A 23,281-nucleotide genomic window follows, 5' to 3' on the forward strand; every position below is an offset into this window, starting at 1 on the left:
AGCAATCTGAGTGCGAATTGTACGGCTGAGGCTCTTTATTAACACAGTTAGAGTGCACAGCGCTAACTGTTCCTCAGCGCTCCCCAAGCTTCGCATCCATGAAGAATTTGGCAGGCTCTGCCTGTCTGTCCCAGCACCGTTTGGCGCTGACGTGCGCCAGCGCAGGCCAGGCACAGCGGAAGGTGGAGGAGCACGGCAGGAGGCTGCAAAAGCAGCCAGGACCCAGCAAGGAGAATGTATTTTCAAGGTCTCTTGTCCTGCTCACCTTTGTACAGTTGGCTGCTTTGGGCTCCAGCCCATCCATAGTCACTAGATCCTTCAGCAGACTGGTTTCCTGGTAGCCTCCTTTAACTCCCTCCAGCTTGAAACTGGCCTGAGGCTTCTCCAAGATCAGCTTGATGCTGATAGCAAATCCAGCCATGTCAATCGCAAAGGGCCGGTTAGGGTCAAAGACGGTTTTCCAACCCACCACCTTCCCTGCTGGGCTCACTTTTGGAGATTCGTATCGCAGTCCCCCAACGAAAGCCACCGGCCAGACGGACACCCTCCTTGTGTAGCGCATCTGTGTGCCAGAAAGAAGCAGTGCTGTGAGAATTCAACCCTGCAACGTTTCTCCCACCCCGTTAGTATGCCCTCCTCTGCTTCCACTGGCACCTGTCCTCCCCCGTTGACCTCCCACGCAATCGCATCGCTCTAGGCAGCACAAGTTCTTGTTCACCTGTGCTACTGCTTGAAGAGCTACAGCTTGCAAAGCCACAAGGCTGGTTTAGCACATGCTCTGAACACCAAACGCATGGCTTTTCCGTGCCCACCTTCAGTCCCGCAGAAGAAAGAAAACCTTTGGTTTTCTGATCTCATCTGAACTTGTATCATTTTTTGCAAAATTTTATCATTCTTGTAAATGCCAAACACAATTTCTGCCAGGCCTCTAGCTCCGTATTATCAACTCCACTCCAACTTCACCCTCATGCAACTAATCTCCCTCCCCAGCTGATGCATCTTTGTCCTCATTTACTGCAAATTCCCCCCACCCTTGTTCTTCCATCCATGGCTACTGCCTAACTGAAATTGTCAGAAAGGACCTGGAAAGAAATAAGAAAGGATGAGCTTAACAGAGAAAATTCAGAAAACTGGAAATGTGTTCTGATGCATAACTCTATTTCAAGTGGTATAGTACAGTTTGGCTTAAATTGGTGACAAGGGAGTTTACTGAATAATCATTTTTGCAAGTTTGTAATAGACTTGGCATCTCACAAAAGCCAAGTTTCCAGCAGAAGTCTGGGCAAGCTTCTGTGACCCCAGGGGCACAGCCCTGTTGTGGTGGCTGGCACTCAGAGTACAGAAAGGCAGCCAAGGAGAAAAGGTGGATTAGGAAGTCAGTCAACTTTTCTAACATCCCCTACCCATCACACCCCTACAACAGTGCAGATTTATGCTTTGCCAGAAGTTTGTCTTCGGTGCTTATTTAAATCAGGTCAACTCTGCCTGAGAAGAGGTATAAATTCTGGAGTATGTATCCTCTGGTCGCCCGCCAAAGGGGCTCTGGCTGGTGCAACGTTGTGCGAGTGGCTATTCACATCTGCAGCCTACACCATGGCAGCTATTCTCTTTGCTCTTTCAGCCTTCTAGGGCATGGCTACTGGGTTTGCATAGCTATAGGTTTCCATCTGCCCTATACCCAGCTCCCACTGAGTGTGGGGAGGGAGAGGAGGGCTCTAGGCAACATGCCAGAGCCCTTGTCTCCCAGTTGATGCTAGAAGTCCACATGGTAGCCCTATCTTAGAGGTCTTTGCAAGTGCAGCTGGCCTTAAGAGGCTTTGCAGCTGTATCCTGCTTTTCTGTCCCATGTCATTTTACATCTCTTACCTCTTCAAAGAGCTCCAGGCTGTAGGTGTTATCATCATCGGCAAAATACACTACCCCTTCTGGTGGTGCGGTGTTGCTGAAGCTGTCCCTCAGCCAGTGCAGCCCCAGGTTCCTCTGTAGTGTCCCCCTTGGGGTGTGGGATGGGATCCAGGACAGCCCCAGCTTCAGACTCTTGGGTGTCTCCACATTGAGGTGGGTGAAGTTGAGCCCTGCCTTCTCCAGCAGGTTGGACACCAGGTTGGTCCTCCGGGGCGAGTCCTCCACCACCACCCAGTGCAGGTTCTGTACATGTAGGAAGGTGTTGGCCAGACGGGTCAGCTCAGCTTTTTGCACTGGCCGGGTGTAGGTAGGGGTGATAACGAAGATGGTTGGCAGGGTGTCTGACCATGGGGGAGGCCTGGAGTACACATAATTCTGGATGACTTTAGGCCTTGCCCCTATGCTTTGCTGTTGCCGAATGCATGATGGGAGGCCTTCCTCTCTCAGTGCAGATGTACCATTGAGGAGAGCTTTAGAGGTGATGTTCTCATCTGTCTCTTCTGGGACAAAAGAAAGGAAGGAAGAAGAAGAAAAAAGATGTTAGAGAACTAACCACTGCTGGGCTGCCTCCTCTCCAGGGAGTGCTGGGGCCACATCTGTCTGGAGTCAGTGCTCAGCACATCAGCATCCTCTCCCCAAAGCCAGCCTAAGGTGCATGTTTAACATGTGCCTAAGAACAGTTTGTGTGCCTGCTGTAGGCAAACCCTGAGGGGGCCTTCAGGCAAGTTTGTCTTTGTTTAACCCATTCCACCAGAGAGCATCTCCTGCCGAGGGTTTGCACCAGCAATCATCACAACCACCAGCACGCCGACAGCAGAACTCTTGCACTTACTTCTCAGTAGGCTGAGGTAGCGGGTGGTTGGGTACTGGTGCCACAAGGTTAGGAGAAGAGCCCATGGCAAGGCGATCAGGAGCGTGGTAAGAAGGTTACGTCTCCTCAGCATACTGCAGAGAGCTTCCAGTGCCCAGGCATCTCTCTACCTTTCAGAGCAGAGAAAAGAGTAAAGCCTCCAAAATATCAGACACCACAAATGCTAGGACAGTGAGGCTAGAGGCCAAAGGAATAGACTTTTGTCTTGCTTGGAGGGAGGCGTGATGAATGTTGGGCCCTGATCCAGCAAAGCGTTTGTCTAAGTATAAGTTTACAAGGAACCCCATTAACAACATTGCAGGCCTGAACCATTAACCAGCTGCCCTGGCCCATTCACGTGCTATTGAATAGAAGCTTTTATCTATTTATATTGCTATAAAGAACCTCCCGCTGCCCCATGATGCACCCACTGTCCTTGACTTAGGGTTGTTCAAGTTGCTGATTCTGAAGCCAGAGAAGACTGTTACTTGCCCCTTCTCCGGGGCTGGTATTCATTCCTGAGCTTGTGGCGACCATTTAATTTGCTTCTTTTGTAGAATTTTTTAAAACTTGTGTGCAAGATTTGTGTTCCTGCGTATGCAAGTGGACAAAACAGAAGACATCAAGGATCCTCAAGACAGCCAGCATCTCCTTCACTCCTGCAGTTTTAATTCATCCTCCTTATGCAGATGCATTGAGGCAAGCAGTGATGCACGCTATCACCTCCTAAGTTTTCCACGAAATCCCTGCCTCAGTCATTCCACAATGCTGGTGACACCTGCTAAAAGTTTAATTATTCCACATCCCTTTCTACTCCTGGCTTGCAGTGGCTGGCTACTGCAGCATTTAGTTTAAATCGCAGACTTCAGAATACTTTAATTTCTTTCTTAGCATTTCTCTAACGTACATGATCATGAGATCTGAGGAATCGTAACATTCGAAACTCTTTCTATAAGGTGAAAGGAGCTAAAAGAAAATAAAGAGAAATAAAGGACAAAACTATCAAGAATAATCAAGAACAGGGGGTGGCTTATTTATAGATGGTCCAAGCTACAGTAGTCCTGTACTTGATTTTTCACAATTGTTGAGCACCTTCAGGTCCCACTAGTTAATATGATTAACGAGCAGTCAGTCTGTCTGGGAATCAGATCCTTGGCTTCTCAAGGCAGCCATGCCTTCAACAAAGTATCCCACATTAATGACCGGTTTGGAAAATGCAGAGTGAAGTACCTGGATGTCTGTTGCAGGCCACTTGTTCAGGGACATAACTCAGCCCTGTGTATAGTCATGGTGTGATGAGGTCCCAGCCCTGGCTCACCTGTTTGAAAGACCCATAACAGCCCGTGTGCAGTAAGTCATACCAGCATGAGATCCCAGAGATGACTTCTGGAATTCCAACACCAAACGGGCTTGCCTAGTGCGTGTGCTGCCTTCTGTACGGCTCTGGCACACTCTCAGGAACATTTTCCTCCAACTTCTAGCTTCTGCTTTGGACCCTCTCTGGGTATCTCCTGATGCTGTTCTTACACACCAGCAACAAAAGCCGTGCTCCAGAAAGAGGGATCCACTGGAGAGCCGCAGCCCACGGAAACACTGAAGGGTACAGAGCAAAGCTACTTGTTCCCATCTGAGGACTTTCTGCTATCACTCTAAGCAGGTTGCCTGATGTTTGATAGCTGGATTTTATTTCCCTCTCCCTCCTGGTAACATCTGTAATCTGTTTTCTCTGGGATTACCTTTCTGACGCCAAATACATCTCCTGGTGGACTTCCTCGCTACCAGAGCGATGCTCACTGGCAGGTTAAAGGGAGCATAAGCCTCCTACAGAGAGGTTTCTGTTGGGAAACTACAGCCACCTGCCTGGGAACTGGAGAGCTGCCGAACGGCACAGCCCCGCCAGCCCCTCTTGCTCTCCTAGGCTGAAGGCAGTTTGAGGGAAGAGGGCGATGGCATCAGACTGATACAAAGGATGGAAAGCAGGTTCAAATTGGTTGGCTTTAAATTCCTGCTCTGCCAAGGATTTCCTGAGTGTACTGAAAGCCAGTCGTCCAAAACCAAGGTCCTCAAAGGCACATAGGCACATTGAGTGCAAAGAAAACTCCTTTCCCAGGATCTGGGCCCAGCAGCTCCTCATCTGTCCAAAGGGGATGAAGGATTGCCCTGCTTCAGCCTTAGCGAATCATCTGAGAAGAAACAGGACAACTGGTCCAAAAGGGCTCTGCTTTGCAGTGACAGCAGCCACACGGTACTCCTGGAAAGTACCAGGGGATGCTATTTGAAAGTCATCCTCTGGGACCCTCTTGGGACCTGTCTTTAATTTTTTTTCCCTGACAATTTACCTTGGTCTCCTGACAAAACAAGGATTATGCGATCGCAGGGCTCATCAGTGCCCTGCCGCCAATAACCATCAAACCCATTTCAGCCAAATCTGACAGAAGACTAGCATGTCTCAGCAAATCTTCTGGCAGGCAAGTAGATACTCACAAGCCCTATTACGGAAATTGCTGCAACATGAGCTCATTCCTTGTTAGGAACAGTACCACACTGGAGCAATCCCTCTAGGGAGCCTGTCTCCACTGATCCCCAAACCAACTGATCGTGGTAATAGTCTCTAATGCTTCTTACCTCCTCACTCAGGGAAGACCATGGTGGGCGTTCCTCTACTTCCAAGCTATGGAAAATGGACCAAGAACCTGTGTGGCCAGGGGCAGACTGGAGTGTTTTGGTGGTGCCAGCAGGAGCCTTGTGCAGCAAACGTGCTGGCTCTGCACAGCTTTGTTGCTCTCTGATGGCTGGGTCCAGGGTAGGTACAAGAGTCTCTTTCAAGCTTTAGTGCCAAAGGTGTAGGTGTTTGGTAAGCTACAGATCTAGGCTGGACACAGGGCAGGATGGTGTTACCTACCCAGAGACTGCTTTCCCTCCAGGAAATCCCTTTCCTTCCCAGCGTAGCAGCACAGAGCAAAGCTTCCCATCTCTCAGGGCTGTGAAAACAGACAGAGCCACCAAAGAAATCCAAGGAGGGCTCTGCACTGCCCTGTAACGGCAGCAAACACCTAGGTCCACCCAGGCCCTGGCTCGGGGTCATCACAGCTCCTTGCTTCCTCTGGGATGCTTGCACTTACAAACATCCTTGCACTAGAGTCAGGCAGCCAGTGTTTTTTCCCTTTAATAAAAGCCCTTAATTATACAGGCACAGTTTCTATGCAGCGGGCCTGCCACTGCTGCAAACTCAGGTCGCTTCTGGAGGGAAGGAGAAGAGGAGGTGGCGGTGGCAGCTGTGTTACCAAGAGAGCACAGAGGAGAGCAGATCAGAGTTAGAAGAGCTTTAACGAATTCCCTTTCTAGTTCTTTCTCCTCCTCCTCACAGCCAGCCCTGTTCATGCTTCCCAAACACTGCAAACAGGCGGAGATGCTGTCTGTGTGTGCAGCTCCCCTGGTGCTCCTTGCTCATTTCTTTCCACATGCACCTTCTCTCTATTCCTTTTCCAAAGCGTGCAATGCTGAAGTTGTTAAACCCTGCATAAAGCACCAGGTCACTTGTGAACCTTGCAGAGGAGTCTGACTTCAACGCTGTTTTCAGAAAATCTGTCTTGGAATACTTTATTTTCTCTTTAAAACCTTACCTTCTCTCCCCCACTGCCGCCCCCTGCATCCATCATGCTTGTGCTCTTCTCTGTTCCTTTACATCTTTCACCTGCCTTTTCTCAGTCCTTAAGAGTCTCTCTTCTTCCCTGTTTCCAGGACTAGAGGAATCCCCTGGCCTACTAATAATTTTAGCCTTTGTCTTCTCTCCTTCCCCACACAAAGGCCCTTTGCATTTTCTTAATGTTGACCCCGCATGGAATATTTCCCACAAAGTGGTCCATTAAAGCGTCAGCCCATCCTCCTGAAAACACGGCATCAAAACCCGGTCACATGGCAATGCCTCTGGGCAGCCTGCTGATGGCCCCGGTGGGGCTTACGGAGGTTTACTGCACATATTTTTACCTACTTTTTGTAATTAAAAACAAAGTCCCCTAAGCGGCTCAGATTAATTGCATGCCTGGCTGGCAGGCATTACTGTGTGTATTCTTGGCACAATCAGCTGCCTTCCTTCTCCCTTTAAACCCATACAGAGCAGATCCTATTAAACGAGATTCAAGATCAGAAGAAAATTTTGTGATCATCTAAACCCATCTCCAGCGATCACCCCGTAAGTCCTGGGTTTAAGCTGTAGTGGGCAGGGACTGTCTCTTAATGTGCTTGTACAGTCGTGTAGATCCTACAGATCCCAACAGGAGCCTTTGGATGCGACTGCAATACAAATATTATTGATTGTACTCTCTTGCTGGCTCTTCTCCTCCCTTGCTGTTTCCCCTGTCCTGCCTATTCCCTCTTCTCCTCCCTCTACTTTTTTCTTCTCCTCCCTCTACTTTTTTTCCTAGTGTCTCCTGCAGCCCTTGTTTGTGTTACACACCCTTAACAACGTTAGCTGGATGTTTGATGGATGCCTTCAATATGCTGCCTGTAGCCTTCTCGAGCTGTTTTCCAATTACACATCCCTCTTCTTAATTTCATCCATCAATCTTCTGTTCTCCATTAAAAAATAAACACACACACACAAAGCACAAAGCTGAGTGTGATAGGGACAAAATGTTTCTCGTACTACTCTGGCTTCGCGCTGCTTTGTCAGACTTCTCAATTCCTGGGACGCCACAGCATCCAGTCTCCGTTCAGGCTCATGTCCTGATGCAGGGGGCATTACTCTGAAAGGATTTGGGAGAAGAGAATGAGAAAAGCACACAGGGGAAGAGCCCAGCCCCAGCTCGGATGTCCCAGATCGACGATGAAGATCTGGCTGAGGCTCAGAGCATCATGTGTGACCGATCCCTTCATCTGCCACTGACTAATCACCAACACAGGGTACAATTTGCTACAGGCACGGCAGCTCAGATGTTGGGAGAGGAATAAAGATTCCCAGGCTGGAGAACAACCCAGGCAGCCTCACTGTTCAGATACAACTTTAAGAGGTCACATATGCGACTTTCTCCCTGCGTTGCAGAGCAGTTTGAAAGGACCTGTTGGGTAGAGAAAGGTGAAAGTTAGGGAGAGGCCCAGCTGACCGGAGTTTATAAGGCTGACGGGTGAGTTCAGGTGCCTGCGATTTTCCTACAGCCCTGTTGAAAAGCTGTTCAAATTACGTCCTCTTTGATAACTCTGAAATGGTTAGGATCACGCAGGCTTTGGTAGTTCTGTTCTGAGGTTGCAGTTCTGCCCTCTGCTTGCCTCATGCAGCACGAGAATCACACCTTTCGAAAAGTTTGCTCTGCAAGAAAGATGATTTTGCAGCCTCTGGTTCAGGGCAGCCAGTCTGAGCCAGGCTTACAAGACCCTGAATGTTGGACCAACCCCAGCCCCAGGACTGTATGTCTGTAGGCTGAGACACAGACTCTAAAGATCATTATCTCCCCAGAGGGACAAATTTCACAGTTCAAACTGTCCTCCGGGAACATCCCGCCATCCAGTGTAAAGACTTTTCTAGGCAAGCACCCAAAGCAAACTAGTCTCAGCTAACAGAGCCAAAAGCTTCAAGAAACACCCCCTAACCTTGGTTTGTACCATGTTTGCAAGCCTGCTGTTCTGTGCATGGAGAGAGGCATAGGAGAGAGGGGTGTGGGGAGAGGAGAAGGGCAGAATTGCAGCAGAGCTGCTGGCAGATGCAGATGACTCTTAATTGCATGCACCGAAACTGTCAGCAGGGTTTTTGGTTTGTTTTGCCTGCGTTTTGCTGCCTCTCTCCATCAACCCCTAGCCACCTTGAGGAAGTCCATGCAGATTTCATGAGTTGCCTAACTCCCGGTGTGGGAGATGTGATGCTGAAGGCAGAGCAGGGAGCTTTCAATTATTGATGAGAGCGACCTCTCTTTAAACAAGGAATGCATAATTCATGGCAGCGCCGGTATTTGCGGTGATCAGCAACGGCTCTGTCTCTGCTTTGCTGAAATCCACAGGAAGCTGCTGTCCCCTCTCCCCCCGTTCCCTTGGGCCCATCAGAGCCTTCAGCCGAAACTTCAATACTGTTTAAAATTGAGACACGCCAAGATGCCGCAGCGCTTCCCCTCACCGGGCAGCCTCCCGCCTGTTCGAGATGTGCACAATAAAGGGGGAGGACGGATTCGAGGCACTAGAGAAGTGGGTGGAATGGGTTATTGCTCTGGGAAAAGCAGGGGTAATTACTGTGCAAACACAGCCACAACAGGACATTTCTCAACAACGGGGCTTCTCTGACCCCGAGACAGGTCTGCAGGAACGGCGTCGATGTAGGACAGAAAGGACAGGCTAAATCTAAAGGACGGTGCCTGAGGGTTCACATCCAGCTGTATTTTTTGTGGGGGTGGGAAACAGAAGGTGAAAAGGGAGATGTGGTTTTCTGCTCAGTAAGTAGCAATTTCTCCCCTAAACTCCGCTGGAACTGGGTGGCTGAAAAGCAAAAGGAAAAAAAAAAAAAAGGAAGAGTTTTTTTTTTCTAGGAAGGGAAATTTTAACGATGGAACAGGGAAAGGAAAGGTTCTTTCCTAAACCCACAACTGGGATCTTGATGTCCCAGTAGCACAGGCAACACAGGCCACTGCGGTCCTGTCCGAAGGTGCTTGGGGGTTTTAATCGTTCCTCTGCTGCAGACCTTGTGAAAGGCTCTGGGCCAGTGACGCCTGCCATCTGAATGATCCCTACCACTCATGGGGACAGAGGGTGAAGCAAAATTAACTGAGCCTGCTGGAGAGACAAAAAACAGAGAACTACAAATAATAAAACAATACGGGGAAGGATGGCCAGGTCCTTCCCCAGGGCAGGAACAGCGGAGCTACCAGCAGCTGGGGGGTTTCAAGGCTCGGCCCCATCTATGCTCTGTCACTCGCTGCGCGGGCTCCTGCGGGGACAACTTCCCTGGGAAGTGAGTCACTCCCAGCGAAACAGCTGCCCTTCCCAAGCCCCCACGCTTCTTCCTGAGATGTAAAGAAAGGCTTCATCCTCTCCCTGCCAGCTCCAATCCCTTTGCCATATGGGACTGCAGTTCCTTCAGCCTAGAAACCACGCTCATCCTTGGGGAACGCGCCGTGCACCCTCCACATCCCCATCCCTCCACTGCCCGCGCGAACCCAAGTCAAGCATCTTCCTCCAACCTTCGTCTGTAAACAGCTCGGTACGGTGCCTTTCCCGAGAGCATCCTTATCCCAGGTGTGTGGCTTGTGTCTGAGGAGCACAGAGTGGGGGAGGATGATGCTTTATACAGGGCTTTGTTCCCAAGCTTAAAAAAAAAAAGCAAAAAAAAACCCACCAGAAAACAAAAAAGAAACATTGACGAAGCTAATTAAATCTGCTGGCTAGGTCCCGCAGGAGCCAATACTTTTGAGACAGCGCGTGGCTCAGCCTGCTATCCCCAGGTAGATCAAGGGTATCCAGGCGCTATCTGGGCTATCAGCAGGAACGAAGATAACCCAGTTCGGATATAGACTAGACCTTGAACTTGGCTGCAAAGACCAGCTATGCAGGGAGCCTTCCGGAGCCTGCAAAAGGAGGTCTAAACCAGGCTATTTTTAATCAGCCTGGACCCAAACGTCCTTCATGATCGACCCATGCTACCTGTCACCGCCTTCCCATCCCCCTGCGCTTTGGCGAGGGTGGGCTGTGACTCGCAGGGACACAGCCCTCCACCCCATCCCAATTTCCCTCTGCTGCAGAGCCGTAATCCAGGGGTGCCAGAAATACCCGCAGAAAGATTGGCAGCTCAGGCCCAAAGAGAAGCAGGAGGTACCAGATGTCTCCTGAGAAAGCCAGCGCTCTCCTGAAAGACCTTTCTGCTTGGAGTTACCCTCTCTTGAAAGGAAAGTCGGGGGCTTATTCAAATGTCGACTTCTCTCCCCTGCTGCCGAGCTCTGGCAGAACTGAGGTCCTTTTTAGGCGCTGATGACTATTACAGAATAATCATTCCAAACGTATCAGCGTGAATCAGCCCAATATCTGCATTATCCAAAAAAAAAGCTTTCTTTTTTTCCGAGGAGGCAAAATAATTCTAAGGAAGCAAAACCAATACTGGATTGTTCCAAGGTATCTTTACATTTCATCCAGAGCTTTCCCTACTGAGTTAACAGCTGATGCCTGTTCAGCAGGAGTGGGAGCTGTCATTTTACAGGTTTCTTACAAAAGCAGAAAGGAAAAACCCATAGTGTTTGCTTCCAGAACATTTTCAAAGACAGAGAGGAATTACTTTTTCAGAGAAAAAGGCATTAGGCATTATTTGATGGATAACTACATTTCACAGGTGCTTGTTTGGGGAAAAAAAAAATATCACGTTGATCACAAGCTCCTTCTAAAGATATGGGCCCCAAAGGCCAACGCTGTTCCTCTGGTAGCAGCCAGGATGCAGAGATGGGCTTTGATCTTAGCTATGTGTCAATATGACATCAAATGCAGACCTCCAGAGGAACATGCTATCACTAATGCACACTCTTGATTGATTTAGACAGCTTGTTTTCCTCCTGCTTTCAAAGGCAATGTCGAAATGCTCTTCCCTGCTGGACTTCCCGGTTACTCCTAGGGAGGGCAAAAGAAACCGAAGGAGAAGCTGCTCTGGATTAAATCACACTGCAAATGAGTGGAACAGCAATTATGCCATTTAAAACATAGACATAGCTAAAGACGTCTACTGTCTTACCAAAATCTGTGGAAATTCTGACATTTCAATGGTTACATGTGTGTGCTGGCACCCTGAAGAAGAGCCCTTATTGCACGGAAACAACTGTGGGCAGAGGATGTGTGCGGCGTACGGGCAACAATCCCCCAGAGTTTTTATTTGGGAAAGCTGCCTGAATTATGTGATCAATGAAAGCATCATGCAAACAGAAAATTTGGGCAGAATGTTTTCGTGGGTGGCCGCTCCATAGATTAACACGGAACGGACGCGGGCCAGCACTGATGAGTTGCCACCACATCACGTAGGCGTTGGTTAAGTGAGAAGCGGAAAGAGGAGAAACACCACTTCGGTCTCCTTGATGGACATTTTTGCTGTTGCAGCTGTCTGAGCTGTGTGAAATAGGCTCGCTCTGTCACTAGCTGAGATGGTCCAAAATGCTAATTCTGATTTCTTCCTCCGAATAAATCATCAGCACTCATTAGATTTGCCACTTGCTGTGCGGCATCCAAGTGTCGTGCAGACACTTTTAAAAACAAATGTAGAAGGGAGAAATAAAGTGGCACCTAGAGAATTGTCTTTTGCAATAGATATACGTTATGGTCCACTGCTTGATTTGTACCTTAAATGCCACAGCTGATCTGTATAGCCTGGGCTCAATTAAAAGAAACACCAGAATGAAAATTAGAGAGTCAGAAGACCACAGTGTTTATTCTCCTGCCCTCTGCATGTGAAATGAAAAGGGAGGAAGGGAGCACAGTCACGAAGGGGCAGGAAGGCGATGGCCAGTGTCCTGCTGAGGCTGTCCTGCTGTCCTTCCCTCTCCTAACAGGGAAGCTGTTGACTCTGGACCACAGGCAGGCCACATCCAGATGAGGTGCCAGGGCATCTGAAATCAAGAGACCTATATGTGATTCCCACCTTCTGGGAATGCCGGGGGAGCAGTCAGCGCAATAGTCAAAATATCTAGCTTGGGCACTGGCAGCAGCTGCCAGAAGATAACCCTACATCATCACAGAAAGAAGTTTTTCTTTGTAGAAAAAGTGTGCGGTGGCTGCATTTGGGCAAATTGAGGGAGCTGAGGAGTAGCAAAAGCCAAATGCCCCTTTCTGACAACAATCCAGTCCTACCAGAAAGAAAAGGTGTAGGGTTTGGTTTCTGTTTTTCCAGGTCTTCTACTGTTAAAATGGAAGAGGCTCGTCTGTTGGGAAGGCAAGGAAGGCTGTGAGGGGATTGAGGGCAGACAAGCTCATAGCACAAGAAACAAACTCTGCTCTCTTAGAGCGCACAGGGCTTGCTCTCTGCTGTGCTCCTTAATTGCACGTGAAAGTAACCTAGGCTGAAGCTGGTCTTTGCACGTGGTGTTTATAAACCTCTTGGGAGGGAGGTCAGCCTGTGCTGTATTGTACTCATGGGCTTATCCGTGAATTTGTGTGCTTCAGGCTGCTCAAGACCTGGATGCAGTAAGGGGTTGATGCAGTAAGCGGTTGGTTACCTCCAAGCTGGTGTCTGCTCTGTCTGTCCCTTGAGCTTGGAGTGTGATCTTTGCACAAATACCAGCAAGAAAATACCGGGAGATGCCTCTCCCTGGCTCTTACATCTCTGCGCTCAGGGCTGCTGGTTAGCGCTGTCCTTCCTACCTCCTTTCCACATGCATGGGCTGCCAGTTGGCCTTGGGCAGAATAACGGACGAACAGATACTTCTGGTTGGAGGGGAGAGACGAACGAGGTGGGTTTTTTTTGAACCCTTCTCTGCGCTTTGAGAGCTCTTTGAGCTCACTTCAAAGGCAGATCAGGTTAGCCTGAAACATCAGGGCAGACAAAAAGCAGTCTCGTTGAAACAAGAAATGGGCTGCTGCCGTAAGTCTTAGAGGTGGATCTGAATCTCTCCTGATTCTGGGGGTGAATCTGGATCTCTCCTTGTGTTGGGGGGAGGAAAGCATCCTCTGGTTATCTAAAAGCTTTCTGAGGATTGGGTCGGTGCGTAGTCTCCCCACAGACAGCAATGCTGGTAAAAGTGGCAGCTGCAGAACTAGAAACTGGGTCTCTAGAAACTCAGGAATGGCTTAGAACAGGGGTCTGATTTGTTCTTGCTGGACAATGATCTCCTGCCCCTGCAGCACCAGGGTTGCTTTTCACAGTCTTTGTCCTTAACCAGATTCTGTATATTATGTGACTGGGGAACAGCCTTTTCTCTCTTTCTGCAGTAAAGACTCCTTCTTCAACTTACTAACTCTCTCCCAGCAGAGGGATGCTGGTGTTACCCAAATTGGGCTAACCTTAGGATGATGTTACTAAGGTTGCTCCCATCCGCTTCTTCCCCAAAGCCCTGCCAGCGTGCGCACACCCCGCACCTCTAGCTGGTGCCTGGCTGCCGGTCTTCTGTCAACCGTTGTCTTGTACGTGTGTCCTTACCGTGACAAACACCTTGGTGTTTCTGAGCTACAGCAGGGTGAGGCCAAAAGCAGTTCTCTGCGAGGACATTTGTGAAGGTCAACAAGCCAGGTGAGGCATTCCCAGCTTCCCACATGCAAACTTGAAAGTGCATACTTCCAGCCCTCAGCAGCTCTGCAAAAATCACCCCTGAAGGGTCAGCAGCAGTTCCTAGGCAGGGGAAACATCCCAAAACCTCTTGGGGAGGAAGAAGGAAGAAACTGGCCTCCTGGTTCTGCTGCTGTAACTAATTTCTAGGCCATCTGTGTTTGTCCTGATGCTCAGGTCAGGACCCACGTTGGGGTTAGGAGAGAAATATCTAGTATCCGATTTTATCTGTCTGGTAAGTGCGATGCAGAAGGGTGTACAAAAGAGCAGAAATCATGCCTAGTGACTATTTTGCACCAGGTACAGGACTTGGTTTGACTTCCACAGAGCTGCAATCCAAGAGTGGCTTGGCTCGCTGGACTATGAACAAAACTTGCTGATGGCAGCTTATCTACCGCTGAATGGGAGTAGATGTTGACAGGAGAGCCATGGGGGACCTCTGCAGCACCTCCAGAAGAGGCTGTTAGGCGGGATGAAGTGTGCGGAGGTTGTCTAACAGGCTGGTGTTGTGACTGGGAGCGCAAGTGGGGAGACTGGTCATGATACACAAACGGTACTGGATTTGTTCTCAAGAGGGTGACAAGAGAAGGGAGCGCCATGCACGAAGGCTCTTGGAGGCGGTAGGAGCAATTTTTAATTATCCTTTCCTAAAGAATCCTTTAGGGTAAACTATATTCACCCACAAAAGTCTTCTTAGCATAGAGGTCAGTGGCGATGATTAGATCTTAGCGAAGTGCTTAGCAGTGTCCTGTGCCTTCCCTTGTAATGGAGCTGCTGATCCATATCCAGTAGTAAGAGATTTGTTGTGTTTTCCTCAATGCTCCAAGAGTCCTGTTCTAACATGGAAGTTAGAAACATCACTTCTGCTGTAAAGAAAGGTCCTGTTATCACTCGATAACATGCTGCTGAGCACGGTAAGTTTGAGGAAAACAGGAAACAGCATGAGAGTTCCTAACCAGAACGGGAAACGCACTGGGATTACTGGAGGAGCTATGGAGAAGGTTGTGGGCTGCTACAGTGCAAGAGGTGTTGGTACCCCACAGTGGAGGGCAGACATGTGAATGAAGGCAGTGTCAGGGGCTGGATTGGAGAGGACACTTGAAATACCTAGTTGTTGACAAAACAGAGGCTGCAAGAGGTTGATGGAAGTAGGACGGAGGAGGCGCTTCCAAGGGGAAAAAAAAAAAATGGGGTGGGGGAGAAATGCTGGCCAGGCTGAGATCTGCCACTTGATAGCACTTGCCAAAATGCAAATAATTTCTCCTTTCTAAAGATCTGCCAGGGGATATCTCAGCTACCTGGAGTCAGTGGTTCATGCCCCTGCTGCCTTTCCTATTGCTCCACAGAGACAAGGAGCTGGCACGCATGTCTGAGGGAGGAAAGAAACTTGCTGTGGACCTTGGAGCAGTAGGAGCTGCCAGCTTGCCTCTGACTGCCCTGCCCAGCCCTGACATCCAGCTCCGCCGGGCTCGTGTTTGACTTCAGCAGATGCTGCCTGTGGGCTTTGTAGAGGTGCACAGGGATAATCAGGATTTGGTTTCTGTTTGCTGGCTAATTTGAGCCCCTGCTGTGAGATTTGGATGTTTCTGAGGATTCTATATTAGCTTTAATGATTAAAAAATTATTTCAATGCTTAGTGAAGAAGATGCATGATCTATCACCGAAGCCGCTTAACAACAGGACTCATTAAGACACGTATTAGTACAGAAAGATAGCCTTGCCCCAGCATCCTCTTGGAATGACTATCCACTCATCTAAACAAGATAAAGGTCTTTGCTGGCCTCCTCCGAGGCCAGAGGATAAAGCACTCAACTGTGAAACAAGATTTCTTGGTTCTTTTTCTGGCTTCAACTATGCGTAAGTATGTGGATCTGGGCAAATCATTTCACCTGCTTCAGTGCCTCAGTTCCCCCACAGGTAAGATAAGCACAACAATGTATAAGCGCTCTGGGGAAATGACTTTCAAGTGCCTAAGCTCATTAGAGAAAAAAACAACCCTTGCAGTGAATAAAAAGTGTCTCAGCCCACGGTTCGCATTGCCCTCCTGGAGCCTGACATACAGTTAGCTAATTATATGTGAGAAAAAAGATTTTCTCCTAGCCCCTTACCACCTGATGGTAGCCAAGTAGAGATGTTAAAAACTTGTTACTGGCTTAAAATAATTAATTTTAGGCAAAGCCTGGCAAAGTATTTCTGGTTATGCTTGAAGGAGAAAGAGGGCCCGCCAGTTCTGGGGCAGGATCTAATTTTGCTCATGGGAACACTGTTAAGTACCACGTCTGAGAGGAGGACAGTGATACTTAGTGGGTTTTTATCCCCAGAGTCATTCACTGAACCACTCAGGCAGCACCATTCTCCTTATGAAGAGAAACTGAGGCAAGGAGGAGGTAGCAGGTATAAAAGGAGACATTTTGGTCCACAGTATAAGAGCCGAGGCGTTCCTGGCTCTTGGGCTTGCACAAGGGACATTGAACGTCATACCTGAACGCACAAGCCTTGGGCAGACCTTAGTGTGGGGTGGGGGTAAGGGAAACGCAGACGAAGGGAAGGCGAGGGAAGAAAAATGGGTGTAGATGAGATATTAAGGTGTGACTGAACCTGGTTCCTGAAGGAAGGAGAGGGAACAGGAGAAGAGCTGAGGTTAATGGGGATGAGAGAGCGGGAGAAAGAAGAGGAGGAATGAACAAGGGCGAGGGAGCAGGAGACCAAGTGGGACAGCAAGCAGGAGGCACAGTCAAAGCATCTGAGCTCTCTCAAGAGATTGCCTATTTTGCTTCTGCCTTTTTTTGTGTGTGATCTTGCCTTAAAATTGCAGGAATGTGGCAGCACAGCACTGGCGCTCTGATTTATTAATTCCATCCCATCCCACCAGCCCATAAAACAAAAGCATCTGTGTTTGCTCAAGAGGAGCACATGAAGGGCCTCATTCACGTCAGAGGTGGAGAGGGAAGCTGGCAGATACAGGAAAGTCATCGGCGCCTCCTTTCCTTTTCACCTTTGTGGGGGTCTGGGCTGGGGGAAGGGCCGCGGGGAGGGAAGGATCCAGAGGATGGGGTATCAGGAGGGAGAAAGCTAAGATCACCCTGGGTCCACGTGGGGTAAAGTGGAAGGGAGGGGGGACCTGAGGAATGCACGAGGCTGGACCACCTCCAGTGAGGAAGACACCCCAGCGCTGCAGGGCGGACGAGATCCCTTGCTGCCACGCAGGCTGGCCCAGCACGGGCCTCCGAGCTGGCACCTTGCGCAGTTTTCCCAAAGAACGGCGCTCCTGTTGCTCTGCTCACAGCCAGGGCTTTCAGGAAGCCCAGCGCTGTTGCCTGACTCGTAGCTATGGACATAACCATAGTAATAAATTAAATCTGCTCGTCGTAGGAGAAATATCCCCTTACAGCTGTTTTTTAGCATGCTTTCAGAATGAGGAAGGCTCAGGGCGAGATGAATATTAACCATCCTACTTTAACGACTGGGGCATGGAGGGGGAGAGGAGCCAGCAACCTCTGCTCCTGCCAGGCAAGGATCAGCTGTGCTGTTTCCTAGCAAGGGGCACCAGGAGATTTCTGTCAGACACAGAGGACCTTGCTAAAACCACATCTCTACCCCTGCCCTTAGAGACAGTGTCTTCAGGAGCCAGGCTGCCCTGCAACACTGCATGGGGAGCATCACCCCAGGGGAAGCAGGGTCTGCCAGCTACAGCTCTCTGCCTGCTCCTTGGCTTTTCATCCAAGTTCTCCCACACAAGGACTGCCTAGGAGCGATCCTGCTTTGCTAGCAAAACGCAGTTCCCATGTGCCCTGTACTCCCACACACAAACCCACCGTGAACTTACAGAACGAGACAACATTGCTGCTCTAAAATCTTTTATCCAGAGTCGAGGTTGTCTGACTGCGAACCCTGTTCAGCTCCAAGTAATCCCTGCACTTCGCTTGGCTAGAGGCTGGCTGTACTGGGAATAAATGCCCTTGCTCTCATTGCCAAGGGGTAACATCCAAAGAATAGGACAATACCATTTTCTTTTATAATGCAGCATTATTCATAAACCAGCACCACACAAAGTTGCCAGGACGCTGGCAGGCTATTAAAATCAACAGCACAGGCAGGGGAAGCGTCAGCGTAAGCACTGCTGGACCAGCTCAAATCTCATCAGAACTTAACCTGAACTCGCTCCAGCTGACACAACCCAAACCTGTGAGAGCTAAGTGTCAGCATGCAGGCTGGAAAACACGTATTTTTTGCTTCTGCATGGAAATGAAAATATGCCCCAGTGATCTTCACTAAAGCATGTCTGTCTCCTTTTGTCCTTTGTCTCCTACATTGATCAATGTTGTGGGTTTCGGAAGGTACAAGAAATCCTATGCTAGACAATTGTGAGAGGTTGAAGCCTGAAGATTTAGATCTATTTCAAATGGACTGTCCTGTCCAGTGATGAATGATCTACTATCCATCAAAATGTCTCCTCTTTTCCTGAATCCTACACTCAGCACCAGCAGTATCTTGTAGCAGCGAGTTCCATATGCCACTCTGCACAGCATGGGAAAATACTTATTGTTATCATCAAATTGCTACCTTTCACCTTTTCCTGAACGCAATCCAGTTTCTCTACTAAGAAAAATGATGCAGAAGCATTTATTCTCCCTGTTCTATGTTGATGATTGCTTTGTTTTTCACCCCGATGTCCCTCCTCATTTGTCTCCATGAGTTAACTAGCCCCATCTTAACGAATCTCTCTACATGCACCGGGCATTAGTGGGATTACCTGCTCAGAAGCGGGATGAACGGCAAGCGAAATCTAAAGGTCCCTGCGCCAGAGCTGCGGATCCCAGCTCTGTGTCACAGCTCCGGGAAGCCGCGTCTCCTGAGGAAACTTAGCTTGCATTTTATAAATTTGAGGAATTTGCAGAGTGCAATGGTTTTAACTCAGGGAGAAGGATCTCAGACAGCCCCCCGCACTGCGTGGCGGAGGAAGCCAACAAGGCAGCTGATTGAACACTTGGGAACATTGGCAAAGTAGATAAATTCGAGCTTTTAAGGAAAGACCTTCGGGAGCACTAATGTCACATGAGAGCGAGCTAGAAGAGATTTCAAGCTCTTAATTATGAGCCTGCACAGCTCAAAACAGCATGAAAGGATAAAGGACCAAGTTTTTGTTAAGTGTGCTGAGCATGGGTCGGGATGCAGTTCGGAGGCATACAGCAGCCTGGAGGAACCGGTGGGGTCTGACCGGTGTCCCTGTCGGAGAGCGGGCTTTAGGCGGTCATGCCTGCGCCCGAGAAGAAGGTGATGATAGCCACAGGTCTCATCCGTGCGCTGGATTTATTACTCTCTTATGGTACCGGTAGGTTTTAAATCGCAGTCCTGTTAGGCTGAGCTGCTTCCCAGCAAGTGCTTCTCAGAGATGCAGGGGCCTTGCCTGGGAGACAGACGATCTGGGGCTGTCTCAGCTCTGACGCTATCAGCTGCAGTGTCTCCCTTGTAAAGTGGGGGTAGTCATCCTGACAAACAGCTCTGTATGTGGGCAGGGAGTGCTCTTAATCACGTATGCGGAGTACTTTGAGATCTCGGGATGGGAAGCGGTGTGGACGAACATAATGCTTATTATTAGACAGAAAGGCCAGGAGCAAAAAGGGCAGAGCCATTCTAGACTTCTCCAGGGCCCTGCAGGTATGTGGGACCCGGCTTCCAATCTGGATTATTACCACCTTTTTAGGCTTCTGCTTTTATTAGGAACAATTAAATACAAGGAGGAAGGGGACAGATCTCATCTTCCCTGTGTACATCCTGCAGAATAATTGCAGAGCTTTCCCAGAGCAATTTTGCATGCTCAGTAAAGGGCATCTTTGGAGCCTATCAAATACCTCATCCCTCGTAAGCATACATATGAAGGCTTGCAGCATACGTCAGGAGATCTCTTTATTGCTCCCAAATATTGGGAATAGGAAAGACAACTGAGAGTGCTGAAGAGGAGGAAGAAGAGGCCTTGAAAGAAGCTCTGGGAGGTGGATGGGGTTGTGGGGTGGCCCAGACCCACCTTTGGTGGGAAGCCAGAGGTGACTGTGCCTGCAGCACCGGCACCCCAAGGGAGAGGGGCAGCGGGGGGTAGAGCTACGAAGGCAGTGAGAAACGGGGGCAGTGCCACCGGCAGGTGATTACTGTGGTTAAGAGGGGAGGAAAGCCACCCGAGGGTACGGCTGGAGTGAATCCACTCCAGGCTCCCGCCAGCAAGCTGCCTGCTAGGTATGACTTTGCTCTCAGACACTAAGGACATCTCCTGGCCTGCCACTGAAGCAGAGGGAAGTTCCCTGCCAGAAAGCACCTCTACTGATGCTTCACAGGCAAGAAGAAAGGATGCTGGGTGCAGAGGAGACACAGCCTTGACTGCCCAGTACCACCTCAGACACTCCGCAAGGAAGGTGCCATTAAATGGCACACGCGCTAGTCACAAAGATGTTCCCAAACCATGGAAACAATGTGAATTTAAGGGCTGTACATCGTAGAAGTATATTCCCTCTTGCATACATTTAGCTGCTCTATAGCTCTCTACAGCTCCCTAGGCAACAGTCTTCCCAAATGACACCGTAACAAAGCCCAGAGGTGCGGGACCCTCGCTCATTAAAAATCTTTGCCATGGGAGCAGGTGTTCTCAGCCCAACTGCTTTTCTTTCCATCCTGTGGCTGCAAAGCGTCTTGCAAGTCAGGCGGAGGCCCTTCGCTGTAAGGGTGGTCGCGTCTCAGCTGTGCTCTGTGTCAGCCGGTTGAATTGCTTTGGGATTGCAAGGTTGCCTCAATGGTTTATCAATTATTGTAATTATTACTACTACACTGAAAATGTCAAAGAAGCCAAGGGGTCTAATTTGATCTCATCCGATGCCTGAAATATCCGATACTACATGTTAGCTGCTCAGCGCATCTACCTCTGTACATTAACTGCCCCGCGGAGCCTTAATTCTGCGCAGAATTGCCCTGAAAGCGGCACCAAAGTCGCTCCTGGGAGGGAGGGAGGGGGGGAATCACAGCCACCGGGCTGCCGACCTCGCATGGGGCTGGCACAGCCCGTGTTTGGCCGCCGGTGCTCACGTACGGTCTGTGTCCCAGGTGTGCCTGCTAACAGATAGCTTCCAGGAAACCATGGAGCAGGCACCGACCGAAAGTGATCCCGGCCCCCGCATCCTGCTTCAAGGCACGGAGAGAAGGGGATTGGCAGCGTGCGCAGCTGCAGACAGATGTGACACAGGCTGTCGCACGCAGCTCTGCCAGGGCCCCCCTCCTGCCCTGTAACCCTCTCTATTACCTGAGTCTGATCTCCCCATAATCTCCTACCAAGGTATCCCACTTCGGACTAACGACGGCCTGCCTTCTGCGAGGGTCCTGTCCTGCTGTCTCTGTGCACCCATCTCCCAACTTGCTACGTGGCTGCCGTTCCTAGCCCTGTCTGAGGCTCTCCTGCAGGGACAGACGGCTGTTTGGTGGTCCAGGGGTACAGGGTGTGAACCTCACCATCCCTTTTTCCCTTTTGCACCAGACGAGATTTGAGCCCGACCAGAGGTGGGGGATCAGACTCGCGTGTGAAGCCGCTGTACCCTGCTACGCTCTCTGCATACGTGCTTTGCACAAGGAGGCCTCCTCTGGGTCCAGGAAAGGAGCTGAAAGCACCTGCAGAGGCTGCATCGTTCCCCGCTCGCTCGCTGAGCTGTGCAGCCTTCAAGTTGCCGGATGGGTATTTATTGCTTGTCATTACTGCTCTGCTACGGAGATGCTTGGTGCTGCCCCGCTGACCCGAACGCCCCTTCTCCCAAGCGCGGACAGAAATTGCCCCTCGGCAGGTTTGCCTAAGGAGTTAGTGAGGAACCAGCTGCTTCTCTCCAGATTTGCAGCACCTGGGGGTTTCTCCCTCCCATGCACAAGCTGCTGAGCCTACCCCTGTCCCCGGGCTGGATGGGCGAGTGGCAGGAGGGTGAAAAAAAAAAAAAAGTACTTTCCAACTCACCCAGGAACATCCACCCCAAACTCTGCTCCAGAAAACCAGCAAATGCATCCCCCGGCAGACACCCGTGTGCCAGGCAGGGGTGAAATGGGCCAGAGACCTTTCCCAGCCCTCCCGCTCCTGCCCTCTCCCAGTCCCCCATCCCCGCGGGGATGCCCACTCGGGCTCGGTTCCCACCGGGGCTGCACGCAGACCCCGTCGCCCCTCGGTACTTTGGTTTCCCCCGGTACCTGTCACGAAAAGGCGCAATAAAACCTCTCGGGGGGTAACGGCGTGCCCGGGACCCGCGTTTGGGTAACCTGGCTGGAGATGCCGGCGGCATTGACTCAGCGGCTGCTGCAGCCACGGGTGGACAAACACCAGGAGTGGGGGCATCTCCCCACAGCTGGAAAATTCCAGTCTGGGAGTGGGATGTTGCTCCAGAGAAGGTGCCCCAGGGTTTGGGGGGTGGCGGTGAAAGGACAGGGGCTCCCCGTGAAGCGCGGAGCCGGTTCGGGCGCTGAGCACGGATGAAGTTTGGGGACCCGGTGGCGGGGCAGGGTACCCCTCCCAGCCCCAAGCACCCGGGGGACCGCAAGGTCACCCCTGCGTCCCCGGCTCTTCACCCCTACCCCCCAAAACCCCGATGCCCGGGGTGGTGGTGGTGATGGAAGGGGGGGTCCCCCTTACCTGGCGAGATGCGCCGGTCACGGCGGAGATGCCGGGGCTCCGAACGCGGGGCGGCACCGAGCCGGGGGCTGCCAGGGGAGCATCGCCCGCCGCCGGGCGGAGCTGTATCCTACCGGCCGCCCTGGCACCGGGACCGGCACCGGGACCGGCACCGGGACCGGCCCGTCGGCGCTACCGGCGGATGGCGGCGACCGCCTTCAGACGGCGCCGGCGATGCGGCTACGAGCGGCGCGGAACCGATTTAAGGCCACCCTGTGCCGGGGGTGGGGGGAGCGCCGAGGGCCGCCCGCAGCCGGCTCCTGCGCGCCGCGCATCCCGCGGGGCCACCTTAAGCGGGGAAGGGGCGAGAGCGGAGCCGGCCCAGGGTGGGGGGAAAGGAGCGGCGAGAAGGCGACCCGAGCCGGGGCGGGGGACGGGGGACGGGGGACGGGGCGGGGGGAGGCGAGCGGGGCCCGGCCCCGCCGCAGCGCTGCCCCCGCCGCCCGGAGCGCCGCGCCCGGGAGCGCCGCGCCGCCCGACGCGGGGCCAGGGTCGGCGGCCGGGCAGGGGCCCTTTCCCTCGAAGGGGGCGGTTTCCCTTCCCGGGGCCCGGCCGGGGCTCTCCCCGCTGCAGGCGAGGGGGTGGGATTGTTGTGTCCGTCCCGGGGGGCTCGCTTTGCTGCTAACCGGGT

At 51.1% G+C, this 23,281-nt stretch overlaps 1 protein-coding gene across 2 annotated transcripts in view; it reads right to left on the minus strand.

Annotated features, from left to right (window-relative positions):
• Positions 1-22,940, minus strand: part of LOC104008641 (galactosylgalactosylxylosylprotein 3-beta-glucuronosyltransferase 1) — a 31,488-nt gene extending 8,548 nt beyond the window's left edge. The window contains exons 1-4 of one of the 2 annotated variants that reach the window (XM_087758839.1): positions 22,612-22,940; positions 2,738-2,882; positions 1,867-2,405; positions 266-562 (exon numbers count right to left, since the gene is read on the minus strand). In XM_087758839.1, the coding sequence (XP_087614965.1) occupies positions 266-562; positions 1,867-2,405; positions 2,738-2,849 (948 nt within the window). In that variant the 5' untranslated portion in view covers positions 2,850-2,882; positions 22,612-22,940. Of the gene's footprint in view, positions 1-265; positions 563-1,866; positions 2,406-2,737; positions 2,887-22,611 lie in introns of both variants that reach the window. The other variant, XM_087758838.1, reaches the window with a different exon arrangement.
• Positions 22,941-23,281: the final 341 nt, after the last annotated feature.

Source organism: Nipponia nippon, unplaced genomic scaffold, assembly GCF_047370975.1.
Source record: "Nipponia nippon isolate SJK-2023a ecotype South Korea unplaced genomic scaffold, ASM4737097v1 scaffold_2, whole genome shotgun sequence".
Lineage (NCBI taxonomy): Eukaryota > Metazoa > Chordata > Aves > Pelecaniformes > Threskiornithidae > Nipponia > Nipponia nippon.